At 48.4% G+C, this 19,544-nt stretch overlaps 12 protein-coding genes across 12 annotated transcripts; 3 read left to right on the top strand and 9 right to left on the bottom strand.

Annotated features, from left to right (window-relative positions):
* Window positions 1-3,400: 3,400 nt before the first annotated feature.
* On the bottom strand, window positions 3,401-5,146 carry BDV59DRAFT_194324 (ferric reductase family protein; the record flags this gene model as incomplete). The annotated part of the gene is made up of 4 exons (XM_073692376.1): window positions 3,401-3,507; window positions 3,557-3,746; window positions 3,803-4,606; window positions 4,658-5,146. 4 exons carry the CDS (start codon window positions 5,144-5,146, stop codon window positions 3,401-3,403), a joined length of 1,590 nt encoding a protein of 529 aa, XP_073546119.1.
* A 253-nt stretch (window positions 5,147-5,399) lies between these two features.
* Window positions 5,400-6,204, top strand: BDV59DRAFT_182310 (uncharacterized protein). The gene is made up of 2 exons (XM_073690361.1): window positions 5,400-5,646; window positions 5,692-6,204. Exons 1-2 carry the CDS (start codon window positions 5,422-5,424, stop codon window positions 5,788-5,790), a joined length of 324 nt encoding a protein of 107 aa, XP_073546118.1. The 5' UTR covers window positions 5,400-5,421; the 3' UTR covers window positions 5,791-6,204.
* Window positions 6,205-7,552, bottom strand: BDV59DRAFT_182307 (alpha-galactosidase A precursor). Its single transcript, XM_073690360.1, has 2 exons — window positions 6,315-7,552; window positions 6,205-6,256 (listed from the first exon to the last, which is right to left on the bottom strand). Exon 1 carries the CDS (start codon window positions 7,478-7,480, stop codon window positions 6,695-6,697), a length of 786 nt encoding a protein of 261 aa, XP_073546117.1. The 5' UTR covers window positions 7,481-7,552; the 3' UTR covers window positions 6,205-6,256; window positions 6,315-6,694.
* A 400-nt stretch (window positions 7,553-7,952) lies between these two features.
* On the top strand, window positions 7,953-8,411 carry BDV59DRAFT_182301 (uncharacterized protein). Its single transcript, XM_073690359.1, has 2 exons — window positions 7,953-8,093; window positions 8,149-8,411. Exon 2 carries the CDS (start codon window positions 8,155-8,157, stop codon window positions 8,338-8,340), a length of 186 nt encoding a protein of 61 aa, XP_073546116.1. The 5' UTR covers window positions 7,953-8,093; window positions 8,149-8,154; the 3' UTR covers window positions 8,341-8,411.
* Window positions 8,412-9,596, bottom strand: BDV59DRAFT_182300 (uncharacterized protein). Its single transcript, XM_073690358.1, has one exon. The coding sequence runs from the start codon at window positions 9,473-9,475 to the stop codon at window positions 8,483-8,485; it is 993 nt and encodes a 330-aa protein (XP_073546115.1). The 5' UTR covers window positions 9,476-9,596; the 3' UTR covers window positions 8,412-8,482.
* A 1,241-nt stretch (window positions 9,597-10,837) lies between these two features.
* BDV59DRAFT_182291 (P-loop containing nucleoside triphosphate hydrolase protein) lies at window positions 10,838-12,837 on the bottom strand. The gene is made up of 3 exons (XM_073690357.1): window positions 11,775-12,837; window positions 11,174-11,559; window positions 10,838-11,124 (listed from the first exon to the last, which is right to left on the bottom strand). The coding sequence occupies exons 1-2, from the start codon at window positions 12,522-12,524 to the stop codon at window positions 11,311-11,313; spliced, it is 999 nt and encodes a 332-aa protein (XP_073546114.1). The 5' UTR covers window positions 12,525-12,837; the 3' UTR covers window positions 10,838-11,124; window positions 11,174-11,310.
* A 25-nt stretch (window positions 12,838-12,862) lies between these two features.
* On the bottom strand, window positions 12,863-13,505 carry BDV59DRAFT_67581 (uncharacterized protein). Its single transcript, XM_073696896.1, has one exon. The coding sequence runs from the start codon at window positions 13,300-13,302 to the stop codon at window positions 12,955-12,957; it is 348 nt and encodes a 115-aa protein (XP_073546113.1). The 5' UTR covers window positions 13,303-13,505; the 3' UTR covers window positions 12,863-12,954.
* A 192-nt stretch (window positions 13,506-13,697) lies between these two features.
* Window positions 13,698-15,139, bottom strand: BDV59DRAFT_182284 (uncharacterized protein). The gene is made up of 2 exons (XM_073690356.1): window positions 15,024-15,139; window positions 13,698-14,965 (listed from the first exon to the last, which is right to left on the bottom strand). The coding sequence occupies exon 2, from the start codon at window positions 14,736-14,738 to the stop codon at window positions 14,355-14,357; it is 384 nt and encodes a 127-aa protein (XP_073546112.1). The 5' UTR covers window positions 14,739-14,965; window positions 15,024-15,139; the 3' UTR covers window positions 13,698-14,354.
* Window positions 15,140-15,367: 228 nt separating this feature from the next.
* BDV59DRAFT_194321 (uncharacterized protein) lies at window positions 15,368-15,956 on the top strand (the record flags this gene model as incomplete). The annotated part of the gene is made up of 2 exons (XM_073692375.1): window positions 15,368-15,385; window positions 15,435-15,956. The coding sequence occupies 2 exons, from the start codon at window positions 15,368-15,370 to the stop codon at window positions 15,954-15,956; spliced, it is 540 nt and encodes a 179-aa protein (XP_073546111.1).
* A 297-nt stretch (window positions 15,957-16,253) lies between these two features.
* On the bottom strand, window positions 16,254-17,057 carry BDV59DRAFT_194320 (uncharacterized protein; the record flags this gene model as incomplete). Its single annotated transcript, XM_073692374.1, has 3 exons — window positions 16,254-16,481; window positions 16,539-16,906; window positions 16,964-17,057. The coding sequence occupies 3 exons, from the start codon at window positions 17,055-17,057 to the stop codon at window positions 16,254-16,256; spliced, it is 690 nt and encodes a 229-aa protein (XP_073546110.1).
* Window positions 17,058-17,572: 515 nt separating this feature from the next.
* On the bottom strand, window positions 17,573-18,582 carry BDV59DRAFT_67572 (uncharacterized protein). Its single transcript, XM_073696895.1, has one exon. It carries the CDS (start codon window positions 18,433-18,435, stop codon window positions 17,806-17,808), a length of 630 nt encoding a protein of 209 aa, XP_073546109.1. The 5' UTR covers window positions 18,436-18,582; the 3' UTR covers window positions 17,573-17,805.
* Window positions 18,583-18,645: 63 nt separating this feature from the next.
* Window positions 18,646-19,166, bottom strand: BDV59DRAFT_209022 (uncharacterized protein; the record flags this gene model as incomplete). Its single annotated transcript, XM_073695313.1, has 2 exons — window positions 18,646-19,034; window positions 19,086-19,166. The coding sequence occupies 2 exons, from the start codon at window positions 19,164-19,166 to the stop codon at window positions 18,741-18,743; spliced, it is 375 nt and encodes a 124-aa protein (XP_073546108.1). The 3' UTR covers window positions 18,646-18,740.
* Window positions 19,167-19,544: the final 378 nt, after the last annotated feature.

The following is a 19,544-nucleotide window of genomic DNA, read 5'->3' as shown; positions in this document are numbered from 1 at the left end:
TTTGTGCTTTGGCAGTCTGTCGAGTAGTGCCACAGATTTTATCCATGGCTCGAATTTTCGCAGTCTGACCGGGATGTCCGGCTTGCTTTTGTGTGTCGAATTCTGCCACGTACTCCAAATACAGCTTGACATCTGCAAGCCGAGCCTTGAGATAATGTGTCTCCTCTTCTGCTTCCATCGCCTGCAGATACCACCAAATCTCACGACCCTTCGGCACAGGGGGCATATTAGGAAGCGTGGACGGATGATGTAATAAAGAAGGCCAAAATCCGTTCAAATTCCATAATTTGGTGTGCTTCTCCATAAATTCAGGCAAATCAGACCTCAAAACTCGGTTGCTTTTCCTTTCGATCTCGTCCTTTTGGTCGGGCAGTAGGGTGGCGAGGAGGGGATGATGAGAGAATCGACCTTTCCAGCGATCTTTATATTGATCGGAAGGACGGCCTGTCTCTTGACCCACGCTTTTGTCGAGGCGAGCCCTGAGATTTCTGGTTCGGAGAGCTGGCTGGGATTCAGATGACGATAAATGCCTTCGCTTGCGGCATATTGCAATGCTCTCTTCGGAAGACACTTGGGGTATCTCTGTTTGTTCCATGCTGAGGAGCGTATGCTGGTCGTCGCGTCCAGGTGGGGGTGAGGATGGGGCCGAAGCATTCGGATCCAACTCCGTGCTCATCGTATTCGTTGCCCCACTAGAGGGGCTTTCATGTCCGCCAGAAGTATTCCCCAGAAACCTGCACGCCTCTTCCACAACGGCCCCGAGATTTGAATCCATGAAGTTGTCGTCATATGCGAATAGATCCTCAGCATCATTGTGCTCCGTTTCATCTGGGGTATCGTCCACCGCTGGCTGGTGTTTCGATAAATAATGTCCACTTCGGCAGTTGTCGGAAGTTTGTTCCGTAGAGCAATTTTCGCCCAGCATCCTACCAGCTACCTCCGCTGTTCCTTTTGTTGGCATTGGCGTTGTTGGCGTATCTAGCGTGCTTGATTCGGAGGCGGAATATGAATCACTTCTCCCCGAACTCGGACTCCCTGCTGAAGAAGTCTCCGAAGGGTCCCTGTCATACTGAGTGGTATCTGGGCAGTCCCGATGTGCGTCTTCTTCGACATTTAGTATTTCCATCTCATAAGAATGCTCTTGTGTCTTGCCAACTGAAAGATAAGGTGGAAACCCATGTAACACATTGTGACTCATTCCTTCCACGCGGCCGTACACAAAGGCTGGTGTCTCTTGTTCGCTAGTCATGGTAGCGTCTTCATCCGCATTCACACTATGAATCCGTTGACAGCCAGATCCTCCCGTTGGAGGACGCGTACGGGGATCAGGGACGTTTGTTCCATTAAAGGATCCTGGGCGAACATCGGGCGATTGACGTGACGATGCTATTTTTTCAAGTTCTTGAAAGGCTGAGTCAAGATCACTTTCAACACGCCCAAATTTGCAGTGCATGCGTGGTAATTCGACGTCTGTTTCGCTTTGCATACATCTGTGATCGGTAGAGACACTTGAGGCGTAATGCTCATGAACTTTCTCATCAAACAGCGTCGAAGGTTGTTCGCTTGGCGCGCCTGTCGAGCTGGACAGAGCTGGAGAATGAAATCGATCCGTAGCGGGAGTTTGAAACGATGTCATATTATCGGCTGGTGCGCATTTGCCCAAAGTTACCAAGGAGGGGTCAAGAGCGATGTCAGTAATAACAACTTGCGTGGATGGGATACAATAGAATTACCAACGAAACGCGGCGTAGATGAGTTAATGCGCAACGTGGTCGCATATGACAGCGGGAGCGAGTTTTCTTCGATATCACAGTCGACAAGGCAAGAGGTTGTCATTGCGACTTGTGTGTACAATTTGATCATCTCATCACGAGAGAGTGCCGATTGGAGCTTGCAAGCGTAGGACAGTGCGTGTAATGCCTAGAACAGTATTAGATACCTCGCAGCCGGTAAAAGAAACAGTCACACCTCGTCATCAGATGGTCGGGGTAGGTTGTGGGAATTATTTGCTTCGCCATCAGTGTTCTGTAAGCAATGTGAGTGGTTGACCAGCAGGAGAAGAGCTCTTCAACAACGGAGTCAAAGTGGCTAACTTACATCCAGTATGATTGTGATCTGGCGCATTCCGGCACAAATGTTCCCACCGGGGGACAATAGTACATCTGATGGCGAGGATCGGGGTCGTCAGGTGGAGTGAGGACTGAGAGTATCGATGGATCCACCGGTAGATGGAGCGAAGAGCCAAGTGATATTATTCATCCGCTCACCCTGCTCAGTGCTCTGCTCACCCCCTCGGATCGTGGCATATGTTGAACATATGTCGAACATTGATCAACACATTCTGGCGGCTATGACTGTCGAAACAAATGCACACATGTTGATAGCTATCTCTTGACATTGTTAGCAACCGATAGTCCTGGATGAGGACTGCACGCGTTCACTTGTTAGTCGTCTCAGGTCAGAGAGTGAGGAGAGAGAAGAGAGTTCGTGGATTGTTCAACATAATCAAGATTTCGCTAACTAGTCAGTCTGAGTGAGTCAGCATCCCATCAATTAAGACCATGTGACTGGGGTATATGGGCCAATGGGGGCGAGAAATTGACTCCGGGGAGGTCTGCGCTCACTGAGTTGCTCACTGAGCAAGCGACTCGACAACGATGGGAAAAACTATTTCCCTGCAATCAGGAGCTGCCACGTCAGCCGAGTATCGATGATGTCACCGATAAGAGCATAAGAGAAGTCCAGGGAATTCAAAGGAACTCTCGACTCTAGAGAAGGAGGAGATCTGCCAATCAGAATGCTCAGCTCAAGGCGTGGCCATCTATCCAGCACGTGACCGTATCGAAGATTTCGATATGGTCACGTGAAGCATGCTCACGTGGGGCCCCAGACGGACTTTGATATAAGTCCACTCGGCCACGAGATAAAGAATCTTCTTCAAGCTGTATCCAAATGATGGAGTTTTTATTCCTTCCTTCTGAGTCCCTGGCCGCTGCCTTTACCTATCATCATCTGGTGCACAGCGGCTTCGAACACTATGCACATATATATAAATGACCATGGACGATTTTCGAGGTCAGGAAGCCTACTATCTTCTACACGCATTGCAAGATTGATATACTGTGCCGGGGCTGATGTAGCTCAATTTGGATAAATAAATAATGCTGAGAAAAAAAAAAAAACCAAGTCCAAGTAGAACTTATGGAGATCTCACAGCACAGCGGAACCTCTTTTGCAAGGGAACGCAAGGCGAAAACTTCTATAATCCGGCATTGGGGAGATATATGTATATGAACACGCTTGCTTTGCAAATGTGGCATTTGGCACAACCGGCAAGTTTCGTGATCGTCCTCCGCATGTACCTGAGATTTGATAGATCAGAATGTCCATATCGCGCGCTCTATGTAACGCACGGTTGGTACTCCAATTCAACGAGCTTTACACCTTCGTGAAGGTATTTTCTCACTGTTTCCCGTAGTTTGTCTCGAATCTCGGCTGTTGTGGAGACTATCCGAGCTTAGCATACAATACAACCAAAATAGTAAGAATGCCTTACCCATCACCAGCAGTCCGCCTTGGTCGTCCTGGACGTTGGAGAGCCTTTCAATTTGTTCACCAGATGCCTCTAGCGCGATAAGATGTTGGTAATCTGGTACACCTCGATAGAGGCACGCTCGTTTGTGCCGGCCAAAGGGTTTTTCCTTCTGCTCAAGGCTCCTTCTTACGTACATCGAGATATTGAGAATCTGAAACCAGGGTTAGCTTCGGAAGGAATCTTGATGGAAGTCATGGGTAAACGAACATAACCAGCATCCATGATATCGTCATCTAGGAGATTATTTAATAAACCTTTTGCCGCAGCTATCTCGTCAATGGACTCCACCTGCCAGACCAAATGCAGTCGGCGGACCTGCGAGGTACATGTGTTGTATCCGTGAATTAACTTTTTCAGATGAGGGATCGCTGCCGCGATTCCGAACCCACCAGCCACTACCAGGACACTTTCATAGTGGCTGGCGTCTATATTCGTTCCGTGGGGACCAGTGAAGAGGGCTAGGAAGGAAACTGAACCATCGACAGCCCCCTTAGTGTAGCGGAGAAGCTCTGCGGACAAGCCACCGCGCGGCTGTACGAGGAGCTCCATTGTGTCTACCACGCCCTTAGACCAGGTAGTGACTGTGAAAGGGTGTGTCTGTGCCCATGACCACAGGCTGACCGATGGAATCCAGAGATTGATATACTGGCCAGCTTCAATCTTTATAGCTCGAGGCAGTAAAATGCGAATATGAGTAGCTGTCGCAACCGTGTCCTCAGTTTCGCTTTTCCTCGTAGTGAATGAAACTAGAGCCCTAGGAGAGCCCCGTCCTGCAAAGAGACCATTCCGATATAAGAATGTTACCAACTGTAAAAAGAAGGTGAAACCGAAGATTCCGAGGGCAACCAAAAGATAAAGTTTCGAATGGTGGCTTCTAGTCGGTAGATGCCGCCAGGTACCGTATACAACGAGCCCAGCGAGGGCCTGATGCGTTCGGAGGAATATCTCATAAGACAATCGGCGGAGCCATTGTATTGAAAGGATAGCGATGAGGCCGAGTGAAATGCCTGCCTTCAGAAGGTTAGAGAGTAAAAGAGAAGTGCTCCCAGCGGTGAAACATACGATCACAGCCCAGAGATCTTTCGACTCATTTAGCGAGAAGTTGAAGCCTGGTGCCTGAGCTACAGCAGCGACATGAAATGACAGTAAGGCGAAGCCTATCCAACCGGTCGTGCGGTGAATTTTCCGACAGGTGCGTAAAGTAATGGCCAGGAGGTCAGCAAGGTGACTTAAGTGGATGGTGGATAAGGGGAAGACCAAGTTGACGAGAGCTAGTTTTCCTGCCCGGTGGCCAGCACTGGACAAAGATTTAACGCGAAAGAAGACAAGAAATACATTGACTGCAACAAACGATAAGTGAACAAAAACACTAGCCCGTGTCCACGGACCACAGAGCTGGTGCCTTTGAACCACCAGAGGGAGCGTTAGGTGTCGGGAAACCAAGACAGAGATCAGGTTTGTCCAGTTGGTGAGAGTAGAGACAGCACGGATTAGGAGAAGACCAGCCAAGATACCACCAGCCGCAATGGCATAAATGTCTAATCCTTGCATTCTTCCTTTAAGACAGGAGGCCCCAAAATAGAGACCATATACTAAATCTGGGCGAAATTCCCTGGGAGAAGTTAGGCCTATTTATATGTGAGGCGCCCACGATATGCGGTCTCTCTGAGGTATAGTTCCCAAAATAGAATGCATTCTGCGGGAGGTCATACGTCATCGTCCCATCTTTCCGCAGCAGCCCTCAGAGGTGGCTTAAAATATATAATGGGGATAGATGCGTCCTGGGTTGAGGATTCAATGTGTCCCATCTACCTGGAAATCACGCGATGTCTAATAGGCCCTCGTTCATTAAAAAACGTCACTCGGACAGTGCCAGAGCAAAGACGCAGCAACGCCACAGGCGTAAGAAGGGACTCTTCAAAAAGGCCGCAGAATTTAGCCTTGAATGCGAAGCTGACGTCCTCCTGGCGGTTCGAATTCACAGAACTGGACAAATATATATCTTAAATTCATCATCACGGAAAGAAATGTTAGATGCATTATCCAATCTGGTAAGGCCTGTTAGATTTTCCACGTCTCAGGACTTACATCGTTAGGCGACATGCTATCCTCGGCCCATCGAGGAGACATTGGACGACATTATACCTCAAGCCAAGTATTGTCCATCCTTGGATCCGTCGTTGGATCGAGATTAAAGAGGAAAACCGGGGCGTAGTATATATCACCGACTCCTCATTCCTTAGACTACATAGTTCGCTCTTCACAATGAGGTTATTTACTGTGCATGAACCATGGATCGCCCAGTATGTGCTTTTCGGAATCCAAGGCGCCCAAGTCAGCGAATTCTACTAGCTCCTGCGGGATGTCCCTCCTGAAAGAACGTACCTCGATATTTGTTCAACCCTCGTACTGCATACGCGAATGGGTTGCGGTCCAATCGGGGTTATCTGCGGTTCCCCACATTCCGCAGCGCTTATTTGCCAATGATTGTCCGAGACTCCGAAAGGCCAAGAAGTTTCCGATACCTCACTGGAGGAGCGGCGACGGAGGAAAGGACAAGTATTCCGAGACGAGATCCCAATCATTTATTCTACTGCTTTCAATAGTCTGTTCTAAAGTAACATTCTGAGGTGCTAGTACCGCATCACTTAGAAAAAAAAAGTATTATCCTCATCCTGCTACAGTATTCTCTACGCGATGACTCATGCATTTGAACTAGTAACAAATAGCATTCAGCGGGCTAGTCGCAGTGAGAGATGGTGGTCAGAGTTATCGATGGAGAAAAAGTTGGATCTGCCACAAGACGCAAGTTGGCCGGAATGGCAGCCTGAATCTGGAAGATAAGATTGTATTGACAGGGAGAAATAGGTTATTCAAGGACTACCCCACTTGGCAGGATTGCGTTGGATCATCGCTCCCTTTCGAGCATTTCCCCCTTCCGGGAAGTGCGCGCTTATGAGGATGAGTTTCTCCCTCAACAATAATTCCTGTCAATTTTCAATTATGTTTTTGACACTCAAAATAAGATGGATTAATGCAGGTAGAGTTATCTACATTCTCTCGGTAATGACCGCCGCGGTACATACCAGCATGCGCCTCTCAGAGAAGACCTCCGCCACCTCTGGTTGAGAGATCCTCCAGGCATGTGGTCAAATCTTGTAGCTCCTGTAAAAGCACCTCCGGATCGTCACATTTTTGAGCAGTGTCAAAATCGATCAACGTGGCATTCGAATCGCGGATAAGGAAATTAAAACGATTTGTATCTCCGTGTCGAATCCCTAGTCCATGCAGGCGGGACAAGACCTCCCTGCAGGCCTTAACATCCTGAGCAGCAGCGTGCCGTGCATCGGGTATGTATTCCATCAAAAATCCAATCACTCGACCATTTTCAGTCAAGTGACCAAGGAACTGGGGCCCGATATTATGGCCGGATATCCATTGATATGCTGTAGTTTCGTTCTCGATGTATTGAATCTCCCAGGGGAAACGGGCGAATTTGGCGACGACAATATTGTCGAAGAATGGACATTTGGCTTCGTAAATTCCCGTACGTAATTTCCGTCCAATGGAAAGCTCTAAGTAGTCGACATAAGTTCCATGCCAGGTATTTCGAACACCAGGGAACTGGGTCAGGTCAACGGATGCAAAACGCGGTTGACCGTCTTTGACGTCTCTAGCAATCAAACCATCGTTCCAGTCTCCGGAGGGTAGGTCAGGCAAGATGGAGGCTAGTGAAGGACCGAAACACATATCTTCGGTGCTGTAGATGCTAGGTTCCACAGTAATGTATTTGATAGTCCGACCGTCAACCAAAATGCGGAGAAAGCTTTGGTCGTTCTCGTCGGCCTCAGCCTGGAGTAAGTCGATTCTTGGCTGATTAATCATTTCAAGACAAAGAGATTTGGGTCAGGACGGAAAACTAAGTGTAGCAGCTTTTGATGGATATGATATCCTATTCGCACCCTTTGTGCTATTTATGTGTTGGTGGTACATAACCGAGCAGCAAAACATTTTGCTGATCCCGCAAGGATCAATGCATGATTGGCTGATAAAATTCAAACCTGAAACAAGCTGGCGCGAAAATGGCAAAGACCTCATCCATGACAAAATCAGCGGTTCCACGAATGGTCGTATTGGCTCTATCAAATTCGGATCTGTCAAAAGTGGGGGAAAGCCAAATATAAATCATTGCATCCGTGCATGTATCTACAAATGTCTATTGGAAGCAAGAGGCGCCCTCTTGTTTCGGTCCAAACCTTAAGGTGTACGGCAATTCGTACTTTTTCTTCGAGGGAATGACATATAAGGAGCAATTCGATCGTCTAACCCTCCCCGCAGGCCATGCCCTCTGTTTTTCCCTACGACAATATATACGCAAGGGTGAGGTTGCACGACTCGACACTGATAAAATTTAGGCTACAAACATCTGCTGACCATCCCAGATATAAGCCCAAGCAATACCAAGCCATCGAAGACACAAACATCATAGCCGACGACGGTAAGCTCATAGCACCTAAAGAAATTTTAATGTTCTATTAATTGAGAATTAGTTGACCGATATGTGTACGCAATATTACCGTATGTACACATGTGGGTGTAGAAAGACCGAGGAATTCAAACAGTGTGAGGAACGACAGGGCACGAATGTGAAATGCTCTCCTGTGAAGTGGGAGCCATTGGATCCTTCGGTGCACATGTGTGCACGACATATGGTGAAGCCTGGCAAAGACGAAATGCACCGATAGGGAACTTCTGGGCGAGCAAGATGAATGACAGGGAGAAGGCCAATCTTCAGATTCTGATTTGATAGTAACCACTATTCACTATCCCTTTACATACATGCCAACTATTCAAAAATACTTTATACCTCACCGTTTCCTAACTTGTTTAGGGAACGTGTTTCTCGTCTATTATTTCCCCACATTCTCGAACGTGGTCCTGGAACCCATTTATCGTATACTTGCGTCGCCAATGGATCGGTCGACAATAATGATGAGGTTTGCAAGCAATGCAATGAAGACCCCATTCAGGAGATACCATTCGTTCGTTCATGAACGGAGCACGTATAATGGCCATGAAGCGCCTGGGATTAGAACAGTGTCCGTCAAAGGAATCTTCATATCTGGGAGGCCGTAGGTGCGTTCCATCTGTCCTGCGAAGAGATAATTTTGAATTGTAGTTCTCCAGTCTCTTGGATACCATTCCTGACGCGTATTCCTCCATAGATTCAACTGTCCCGTGAACGGCTATTCCAGCTTGTCGTGCAGCGGAATAGTCGAACAAGGTTTCTCGTCGTCGGCATTTGACTCCTCGAGGCGAATAACGGCCGGGGAAGCTTTTCATGTGAGGTAGACCCGCTATTTGTTTGGAATCAAGTCCGAATTTGCGTATTACATCCTTCCGTAGCAAGGGAAGATAGTCAATCGTCTCAGTAAAACATAGAAAACAAACGCGACGACACGTGACCAAATACAGATACCCGCCGAAGTCGCCACAACTATCGCACTCAGCTGTACATAGTTTCTCGTACAGGTCCTGGCATGAAAAGAATCGTGCCGATTCTATGTTGAGGCTCCCGCGAATCGATGCTGGTGCGTGAACGAGGATACGTCTATATTGTGGAATTGAGTTAGTTACCAGCCTTGCTCTTTTGTTGACGCGTCGGAAAACTGTCAGCGACTGCATGTCAAGCTGGATAAGCGCCAGGTGTATGAGTTCAAGAGGAAGTCTCTCGAGAGCCCCGAGCCCGCAGCGCGGAGGATTAGAAGCAAAATCGAGTGGAATATCCAAATGTGAAAACTTGTCAATGTCATCCAGCGTGTTGTCTTTGATATCCAGGAAAATATATGTCGATTCACTTGTCTTCTGGATCACTGACATGGTACTATCGCCGCTAAATACGCCGACCACTTGTAGGGTTTCAATCTCATGGACGGCAGAAATAAGGGAGAAATATCGTCGTCTGATATGCTTGAGGAGGACCAAGGGTGAACGAGTAAATATTGGTGCAGTGAAAGGAAAGGGAAGATTCTCACTAGGGTCAGATACCGTGGTGTGTCCAGATCACGTGAATTTAAGATGACTAATGGAGGCCGCGGCCTTGGCTCCTGATAGGCTATTATGGTATCCTCATCGCAGACGAGGCCAATGCGCAACCGCAGCGTTCAGAAATAAGGTGCATTCTTAGACAGGAATAATTCCCGGAGGACCGGAGATATACTTCTGGCGAGGTATTGATTCTTCAGATACTTCCTTATTGTGCCTCCAATAATTGTGGGGCTTATCAATTGGGAGATGGCTGGATTCTTTGGTTGGAAGACGGCTGGCGAAGTTCATCGAAGGATTCGGACTCCTCAAAGGGAGCACTTTGTTAATGCCTCCCTGAGCGAAGATCAGCTTCAGGATATCATGTTTTGGAACGATCTTTATGACTGAGGTTCCTGGATGGTTTCAATCCACGGTTAACGGAGAGTTCTGAGGCGGTACAGTAGTACCGCATCACCTGGAGACAATTTACAAAAATTCATCGTCCTATTCTCTAACAATGGCTGTCACATATTTGCTGGCGCCTAAGGCTCTGGGAGAAAACCAGTCCATGTGATCCGACGACACGATATAAACACCATGGTACAATCACAGCACCGCAGGGACCGCACCGTTCGGTATCCTGGATACTGGCGCTGTTGGCGCCACAGAACTCCGTGATAGATTGACTCACTTCCTCAGACAGTGGATCTCACGAGCCAATCAATGGATTACGCCTATTGGCGATGGCCATACTCAGCCTAGACGAACTCAGCGCTAAGCTTCACCTCGAGAAATAGTTCTCTAATAGATTTGGGGTACGCATAGCGATCCAGATAGTCAGAAACTTGGAGTAACCTACCTGTTTGCTATAAGCGTCGGCTAAACGAGAGCTATGTACCTCGCGCCACCTACGCAGGTCTTCCTAGCCAAAGTACTTTGTCTCGCAAGTATCGCAATCTAAAGATGGTCTGAGGCACTAATACCGCATCACCTGGGCATGACAACTCCCTATGCGGGACCACTACATGACACTTTATACGTATAAGCCTATCATTGACAGGAATAGTCCCTCCATAGTCTGCGGGGATGAGTTAGTGGAGCCGGTATGGTGTTCCTAATCGGGTAAAGCGCCTCAGCGCCGCTTGGCATCGTGGTGCATGGTCTATAAAGACGTCTCCATGTGCCCATCAAGGCCAGAAAGCTGTGGTGTTATTCCCTCACTCAACATTCTTCTAGCTTAAAGCATTCTGGGGTTGTCCTTCTGGCGTCGGACCTAGCTTTCCATGCCTTGCACTTCACCAACCCGTTACTGGACTTAGGAGACCTGGTGCCTCCAGGTACATTCGAGTCCAAGCCAGCATCCACAGACCCAGAGTGGGAGTTACAACTAGGTCTGCTTACAGGATGTTCAAAAAATGACACCAAGATTCCTGGTCGCTTTATAATAGATGCCATCCTTGAACGAATAGAGCTTACTATGGTCAAGATGGGTGCTGGTAAGGGTAAGCGACCTGATTCGATAAACGTTTAAGGATCTAAAATTTGGGGCAGTATGCATCATCCACAGTTCAGTCTGTGGACACATTCCGTTTCTTCTTCTGGGTGTGACCTATGGAAATCTACTGCTCAACTTCCTCTCCACCGAAAATGCCTCAAGAAGGGTATCCGAGATGGTTCCCATAAAACCTTTATTTACCAGTCCGAACCTCAGCCTCCGTTGCCCATACGAAGTTTTCATGTTCTATGGGATTCAACTCAATCTTTCCCACTTGGCTCGCTCGCCTAGAGACATGTCCGAAGCCGGCAGAGACTTTCCGCTCCTCAGACTCGGAGACTTCAATGATGTAGGAAAACCCGACCCATTCTCGCTGCTCACTGTGTTTGGATCGGCTCCAATGTCTGACCGAAAGAGCGTGAACAATCTTGGATAAGTGGAGGCCAGTCTCTCCCACCACCTCACGCTTTATGGCCTCTTGTAGGGCTGCATCTTCTGATTTCAACGCACCCACCTGGGCCACTGTCCCAATATCCAGACTTACTGTCGTTTGAAGCGCGTTCGAGAAGAAGGACCCGGGGCTCAACCGATTCATCTGTTCTGTCGTTGCCCGTTCCGGGCCAAGAGAAGATCACAGCGCTGACCCTGATACTGTAGACTCGGCCGCGAAACGCGTACTCTGCTGGTGAATCTGCGATCTGGAATATCGAAAGATCTGCTTCGCAATCGATATCGAAAGGCGCCTGCGGCTTGCCTAACCAGCGAAACACACTGTTTACCGCTTCTAAAAGGACGTGAGCGTCGGCAGGTTGCATGAAGAACGTGAGAAGTGTTTCTTGAACCGCCAAACAAACAATCCGCACGGCCAAGCTGTACATCCATGTCAACGCGCCCTGGGCGTAGGAGAGCGTTATCTAGCTGCTGAATGGCGTTGGTAGTCATGATCAAGATACAACCTTCCTGTGCGGATACGCCATCGATAAGGTTACGAAAGGTAGACAAAGAGATCCCGTTGGGGGTTTCTTTGTCATCCTCAGATTCTATAACCCCATCCTGTTGGTTGTTATGATTGTGACCGTGTGTATCCTCCCGTGCCTCTCGCCCAGTGTTGTCGGTAGCGCGTCTTGGCAGGCCAGCCTGGTCCACATCCTCGAAAAGAACGATACACCGCTTAGGAAGAGATTGGAATAGGAGTGTAAGGCCATTCCCATCCAATCCATTGGCGCGAAGGCTGACCGTGAAAATATTCAAATGGACCAAGCTGGCAATCCCAAGACACAGGCTTGATTTACCTGTCCCCGGCGGGCCATGGAAAAGGTAACCCCGTCGATACGGAAGGGAACGATCTTGATATACCAGGAACGGGTACGGGCTTCGAGGTAGTCCTAAATATCTTTGATAACACATTCCTTTGTTTGTGGTCAAGGACAATGGTCGACAATGCCCGAGGCTTCTTCGATGAGACGCGCATCCACTGGAACTCGTACCCTAACCTGAGGCCTTTGTTGATGGTGACGCGATAGCTATCCTGGTCGGAAGAGGTTTTCTGCATGGCTGAAACGAGTCTTGTAAGGACGCATCTGTTCCAAGGCGCGGCATGAAAATGTAAGTTCTCCGTACTAGCAGCCCAAGGGCTGTTGAGAGAATTGAATGGGTGACGATACAGGACTATCCAGCATTGCTCAAACTTGAAGAAATGGAAGCGCAGAGGCACCTTGGAAGGGGGGGTGGGTGGGTATCGAACTGTTCCAAGCTTGTCGAGGTATTGTTTCTTGATCCAGAACACTTGCGGGTCCTTCTCAAATTCTGCTCGACCTTCTTCAGAGAGATATTCCTCCTAATCTTCATCGTTCCAATGCGTGGAGAAGTTCATTTTCGTGCCGACAACGACCTGCCACACCTGGACGAGATCGTGCTGGGTAGAAATCCAACGCATGGCGTCCTTGTATAGGCCATCGTGGTACCGAATCTCAGCTGTCGTTGCAATGACGTGAAGGAACGATCGTATGCGGCCCCAGAGAGTTTCAGCTGCGTACGTCCAGAATGCAAACAACGACACTGCAATGAGCAGATACGACGAAATATCAATGCTGAAATAAAAAGAGACAAATTGGGCCAAAAATCTATAACCGGGGATGAACGATTCGAGCAGCGCTTCAGCCAGCAGCATGCTAGGTGAACTCATTTTTGACAGACAAAGGGTTCTTGGAGTAATTGAAGGTCCCTAGCCTGATGGGTGGCAAATATCGTTCTTATAGAGCGCGGCAGTGAGCTAAGAAAACGTCACTAATCTTGTCCCAGAATTATTCCAGCTCCGACAAGGCACTCTCAGCTGCGTTCTCCTTGTGCGGTTCTTCCATTAGTCCGATTCGCTTCGCCTTAAACGGAATGCATTTCGCACCATCCTGTGCGTGGCTCGCATTGGACCAGTGGCGTCAGTCCCTCGCCCGCAGCCTCGATTACTGGCCCCGTGACAAATTCGTTCAATGCTTTGGTGGCCTAGAACCAACGCAAGGACTTATACTGCAGGGAATCGCTGGTGCCTTATTCGACGGGCGGGCAGGCTGATGCCGTTACCACACACCAAAATATGTTGGAAGTGGAGCTCGGAAGGAACGAGTACTTCAAGCCGAAAGCTGGTGTAGCGGATCAGCAGGTGCCTTCCCCTACAGGGTTTATGCGCCTACATTGGCCCCCCTCAGGACGCAATCGGGCTGATACATCCCGCCTTCGTTCGCCTGAGACATCTGGTGGCTTTCTGGTACGCCCACGCACTATGTACCTTTTCTCGATTTGACGCGTGTGTATATTGTTACGTTCAAAAAATATAGACGACTTTCCAAGGTGCAAATGTACGCTGACCTCTACGACTGTCCATTGGATTACCATACGCCATACATTGGACGTGGAAAGGATATGTCAACGCTAGCTACATGTCCAGCTTCAAATCAAGCAGACAAGCAGAACCTCACTCTCCAAAGTATATTGACACTCTCGCGATCTGTGGTATGACAGGATTCCATAAAACGTCTCCTATCTGGCAGGCGAGGCAATAGGAACAACATCATTCCGCTGGGCATGTTCAGAGAGGGTAACTAAACGTTGCACTGAAAACACCTACAAAGATACTTTATCATATCATCCACCGGGCCTTGGATATGGCCTTCATTCACATGTGTCATGACGAAGTTGTACCTGCGAGAATCAGCACTAGCATTTCAGCTCATCTGATCAGACTCACACAAATTGAATACAGTCGAGTTCCTTTGTGTGTGGGTATTCGCTGGCACATATTCTCCAGGCGATGTCGCTCATAGATGGGCAATAAGGTTGGGTGTCGAACTTCAGAATCACAGAGGGCGGGATAGGGGGTACGAATATGGTGTTCTGGCGCCATTTCAAGTCATATCCCCTGTGCTTTGTCGCTGTAACTTCCTCTCTACCGTACTTAAAGACGATAGTCCAGTGATTCTCGCACATTACGAACCTCACGTTGCCGGCAAAGCCTTCGTGTGGTTCGGTGCGAACAGTTTCCATTGTTGAGGTTTTGCATATTTCGATACAGTCAATTGGGACTTCAGGTTCGCATGCGGAAGCAAACTCCAGAGTGCTGGTCGCCATGGTGAAAGGGAAAGCGTTCTAGGAGACAGCACGAACTGGCCTTCTGCGTGCTCGTTGGTGTGGAACGGGCCCGGGGAAACACGCACTGATATAAGCGTGGTAGGAGCTCTACGAGGTTGTTTCACGACGCAATGGCTAGGCAGGAAGTCGCGTCAACCAAATACTGCTAGGTCCAATCAATGCTGGTGGTGTCTGGCTCTGAGCGCACTCTGGGCCAGAGCTGAATGGTCATCTCATTCATCCGTCCATCGAAACGAGGGCCTTGCTAACGCCGCCTGCGCACAGAATCGCTCGCTATCAGCAGCAGGGAGACTGCAGGTGGCTGCGTACCCCGCTCTGCATCTGGTCTCCATTTGGTCGATCCGTATATTTCAGTACACCAAAATATGTTGGAAGTGGAGACCTAGTGAGACACCGGCATGCAGGTTCAGAGTTCGGTATGTTATGGAAGAATACAGTACTCCCCCGCGAATATTTGCCATTTTAACCCCTGAGCTATAGGGAAGGGAAAGAAGTTCCCCAAACTCGGCAAGATGCTGCGTCCATAAATAGCCTCTGCTACTCCCAAAACTAGGGCGGATATATTGTTCTCTTAACACATTTTCATTGCAACCCGAGGACTGGACGAAATGCGTTCAACGGCCAAGGTTGGTTCGACGTCTGTACCCAAGCTTTCTATGACGCTAACTGAGGCAGCTCCCGATTCCATTACACCGCTCCATTCTTCGCGCTGCCGCCCAGCCAGCCTTGCGGGGCGTACAGGCACGATGTCTCATCGAGATTTGTTTGGAGTTCGGCGATACCATGGAATTCCTAAATCCTGAAGCCCAATCGCTTGTGGACGTATTTCGTGATCTTCTGACAGACGGTTTCCGCAAAACCGACATAGTCCGACTTGATAGCCACCGAATATCCGAGCACTACGCCAATTATTTCTTGGATGAACTCACCGACGACGCCCTCCTTATCTTGTCTTTGGTTACTTGGCATTTCGACGCTTCGCTATACAACCTGTCGAAGACACTCCTGCCTCCTCCGTCTCTTCTGCTGCATTTTGGTTTCTCGAGAAACGACGAGGAACTGCGCAAGATTCTATGGGACAGGTATACCAAGTCCTCAGGCCAGGAAACATCGTTGGAGGCTTTCACAACAAAGTTCAGAATTCTTGTTTATCTTCTTAGGAAAGGATTTAGGTGTTCTCTTGGCTTATCTTGTTAGGGAAGGATACGATGCTCCCTTTATTGCACTGTGTCTCTGGCAAGCATAAGTCATCCAATCAAGCACATTCTCATCTCTCCAACGACAGTCCAAAGCCTTGACATCCGTGACAGTTACAATTCCCCTATTGCCTCTACCCCCATTTCGTCTTTCGTATTTAACCTATTCTCTAAGCGAAACCGCAGATCTCCTCGTCATATATTAGCTACGCGACATAAGCCGCACGACAGGTAACCGTGGGATGTCTTTATAGTCAGTAACGCGGGAAAGGTTTGTGGCCGGGAACAGTTGTCTTAATTACTCGGATGCTTCCGTAATAACCGTTCCAGGTGGACAAGTTATCAAAAGGATGAGGCCCGCCGACAAGGCAGTCTGGCGACCAACCCAGATGGACTTGGCTGATGCAGTTTCTTTTCGGCCAATTTTACCCTCTCTATCCACCTGTAGGACTGTGTATATTCCCCGGGAAAAGTTATGTGGAGTAGTAGTTTCTTTATGGGTGCGAAGGAGCGTGAACGTTCCAATCTTCGTGGTGCGTACGGTCAGTTTGGGGACACACCACGGTGGACATACCGGACTTACACCTTTGTATAACAGATCCCGCACTGGAATAAGGGGAATATCAATCTCTGTGGTAGGAAAGACAACGCCTGAATCATCTACCTGGCTGTCAACCTTGCCTGGGATGGGCAGCGCGCCATTTAACCAACTTTCCATCTGGGGGATCAGCGCGCGGATTCTTGCTTCCACTTCCTCGTTATCAAGAATTTGCAGATGAGGTGTACGATTGCCAAGCGCTGTAAAAGCGCATAGCCCAATTCCCTCTTCAGTGCCACTGCACTGCACGCCTCGCGGCTCCTTGTCCGAGTAGACAGGGGCGGTGTAGTTCAGTTGATGACCAGAAGCGATCCCACATAAGCCGAAATGTTTGGATGGTGAATGTAGTCGGCCTTTAATGTAATGTATTAGTGCATCAGCCTCAATGTTTCAAATCAGGGACGCATTACTAGGTTCTAGTTCGATATCTTCGTCAGTGGATGTCGGCGATTCCGCGCGGTGATGCTCAAGCACGTACTGCCACTTGAAACAGTGCTGACCCATAGGGAGCTCTTCAGGTCGTATCGATGCCCCAAGAGCTAAATTATAGCAAGCTAGGAAATTTGGAAAGTCGGTCTTTCTTTGATTGAGCCCATGATGGACCAGATCTTTCTCTTTTCGGAAATGCGCATACAGGACATCCGAGCGAGGGAACCCGCGAAGGCATTGGGGGCAAACAAGATCGATCGGGGAATTTTGCACAATTCTTAGAAGAGTATTATACTTTATTGAAAGAGTGTGGTACTGTCTTTCCAGCTCAGACATGTTGGAGAAAAGCAAGGACATATGATATCAGGATGGTTGATGAATGATAAGATCAGATCTCCCCGCCTGTCCAAGCCCAATGAAGCCTCGGGACGCTTCGGCCCGAACACTTTTCTACCAATGAACGGGACAGGATGACAGTGGTACAGAACAAACTATGTCAACTCAATCTACATTACACCGAATTTTCCTACTCGGGTGATTTTCGACGGGATTTTCAACGACAGCCAAAGGTGCGTTCAAAAGGAAAGGCAAGCAAGTCTGTAAGTCTTTGTTCGGCATCCTAGCTCCTCATCCAGTGAAACCAAGTTATACTCCTCCCGCTCACGATGAGGGCCATTATCAGGTTTCGAGAAGCCGTTTAGCAGGCTACAAAGAAGACAGTCGTCAGCAAAGATAAAAGCCCTAAAACCTTTCATAATATACTGACCTTTCGGTTGGCACAATACACCTTGCCTGTTTGATGGACAATCGTGGTCGGTCATACTCAGTACTGAATTCCGGTGTAATGTTCGACCACAAAGTCGACATTAAAACAATGAGAGTCTAGAGGGATGCCTTCGACAGCCACGGATGTATTAAGAGACTGTCGGTAGCAGATAAGGAATTCTTCCACCTCGGATTGTTTCTTGGAAGTTCTCTTCGCAAGCCCTGCATGCGTATTGTCTTCCTGCTTACGGAAGTGGCGGTATAGAAGGTCGGATCGGGAAAAGCCTTTGAGGCATATGGGACAGACGAAGTGAATAGACGAGACTTGAATAATTCTTTTGAGAGTCTCTACCCTCCTTTGCGAGCTAGCCATTGTGTGCTGGAAGGAATGGTATTGTTCGACTATAAAGTCAACCGCGAAACAGTCTGGGGCTGAAGGAATGTCCTCGGAAGCCACGGATGTCTTGACGGACCGTTGATAGTAGGGGAGGAATTCTTCCATGTCGGATTGTTTTTCGGACTTTCCCTTATGCAATCCCGCATGCATATCATCTCCTCGGTCACGGAAGTGACGGAACAGAGTGTCGGCTCGAGGAAAGCTTTTGAAACATGGAGGACAAATAAAGCGAATAGTTGAGTTCCGGATAATCATCTTGAGGGTCTCTTCTTTCCTTTGAAAGCTAGCCATGATGTGTTGTTCGAACAGATAAAGACAGCGGATCACTTTTGGACGATTCCATGAGAAATCAGGACAATTATATACTTAGCAGCTCATATGAGCTGCTGCTGTGCTGGGCAGGGTTATCTTTACCCCTATCATATGCTACAAAGTACGTCGACTCGTGCAAGCAACCCGGTTGTTTGTCTCTCAACGACACTACTACAGCAGGAGCGACATCCCTGAACGCTCCCCTGTGTGCAGTCAACAGCTTCGAGTTAATGCATATTGCAGGTGCGCTACAACCAATAGTTTCTTCTAAGCTACGCCTCGGCTCATTCAAAAACACTCTGCGGATCAGAGGGATTACGGTAGGAAATGCGGCGACGCTTGTTTCTTGCCTTCCTTCGCAGTCGATCCAATTCTCGTTCATCAAAGCCCCCTTCGCGCATAGTTTCCGATATCTGATCCAATTCGCTGCAACTCCATCCAGCATTGACTACTGCTGCCGTCGCTTCTGGTCCAATCGATTTGTACTCGCTCCACGGGCAGCGGTTGTAGAATCGGTTGCAGCAGAATGTTACCACCAGGTCATCAACACCCCTTTCTGCATCCGCGAATATTATGAACTGTCTAGATTCAGTACAGCATACAAGATATGGAGCATACATGTTGCTGACCTCTTGCTTGCGGATGCCGCCTGAAACTGACCATATCCATTGCCTAATTCGAAGCGGAACAAGGCTGGCGAGGCAGTCCATCGTCCAAGGGGTATTGGTACGGTTAAGAAATGCAAGGAGTGCTTATTGCGTGCAGATGGAATTCTGGGCTCAGTGGCATATGTAGAGTGTACCTGTTACCACCAATATTAGAAGCCAGCACCTGTATTTATACTGGAATCGATATCTTACACTAAAAGCTAAGTAAGTCTAAAAAGGCAGTACGCATAATCAATCTTTCTATCTGGGTCATTGAAGCTGATTTTCCAGTGTTGGCTAGTTGCTACAAGCTGAACAGGACGTTCATTTTGATGGGCTGTCTGTTCTAGAACTTGACTAAGGTTGCCCTACTTCACCTCACCTCACCTCACCTCACTTCACCTCACTTCACCTCACTTCACCTCACTTCACCTCACTTCA

Source organism: Aspergillus ambiguus, assembly GCF_047715705.1.
Source record: "Aspergillus ambiguus strain CBS 117.58 unplaced genomic scaffold BDV59scaffold_25, whole genome shotgun sequence".
Lineage (NCBI taxonomy): Eukaryota > Fungi > Ascomycota > Eurotiomycetes > Eurotiales > Aspergillaceae > Aspergillus > Aspergillus ambiguus.
The sequence above is the reverse complement of the archived record's forward strand: the minus strand, read 5'-3'. Positions and strand labels throughout refer to the sequence as shown.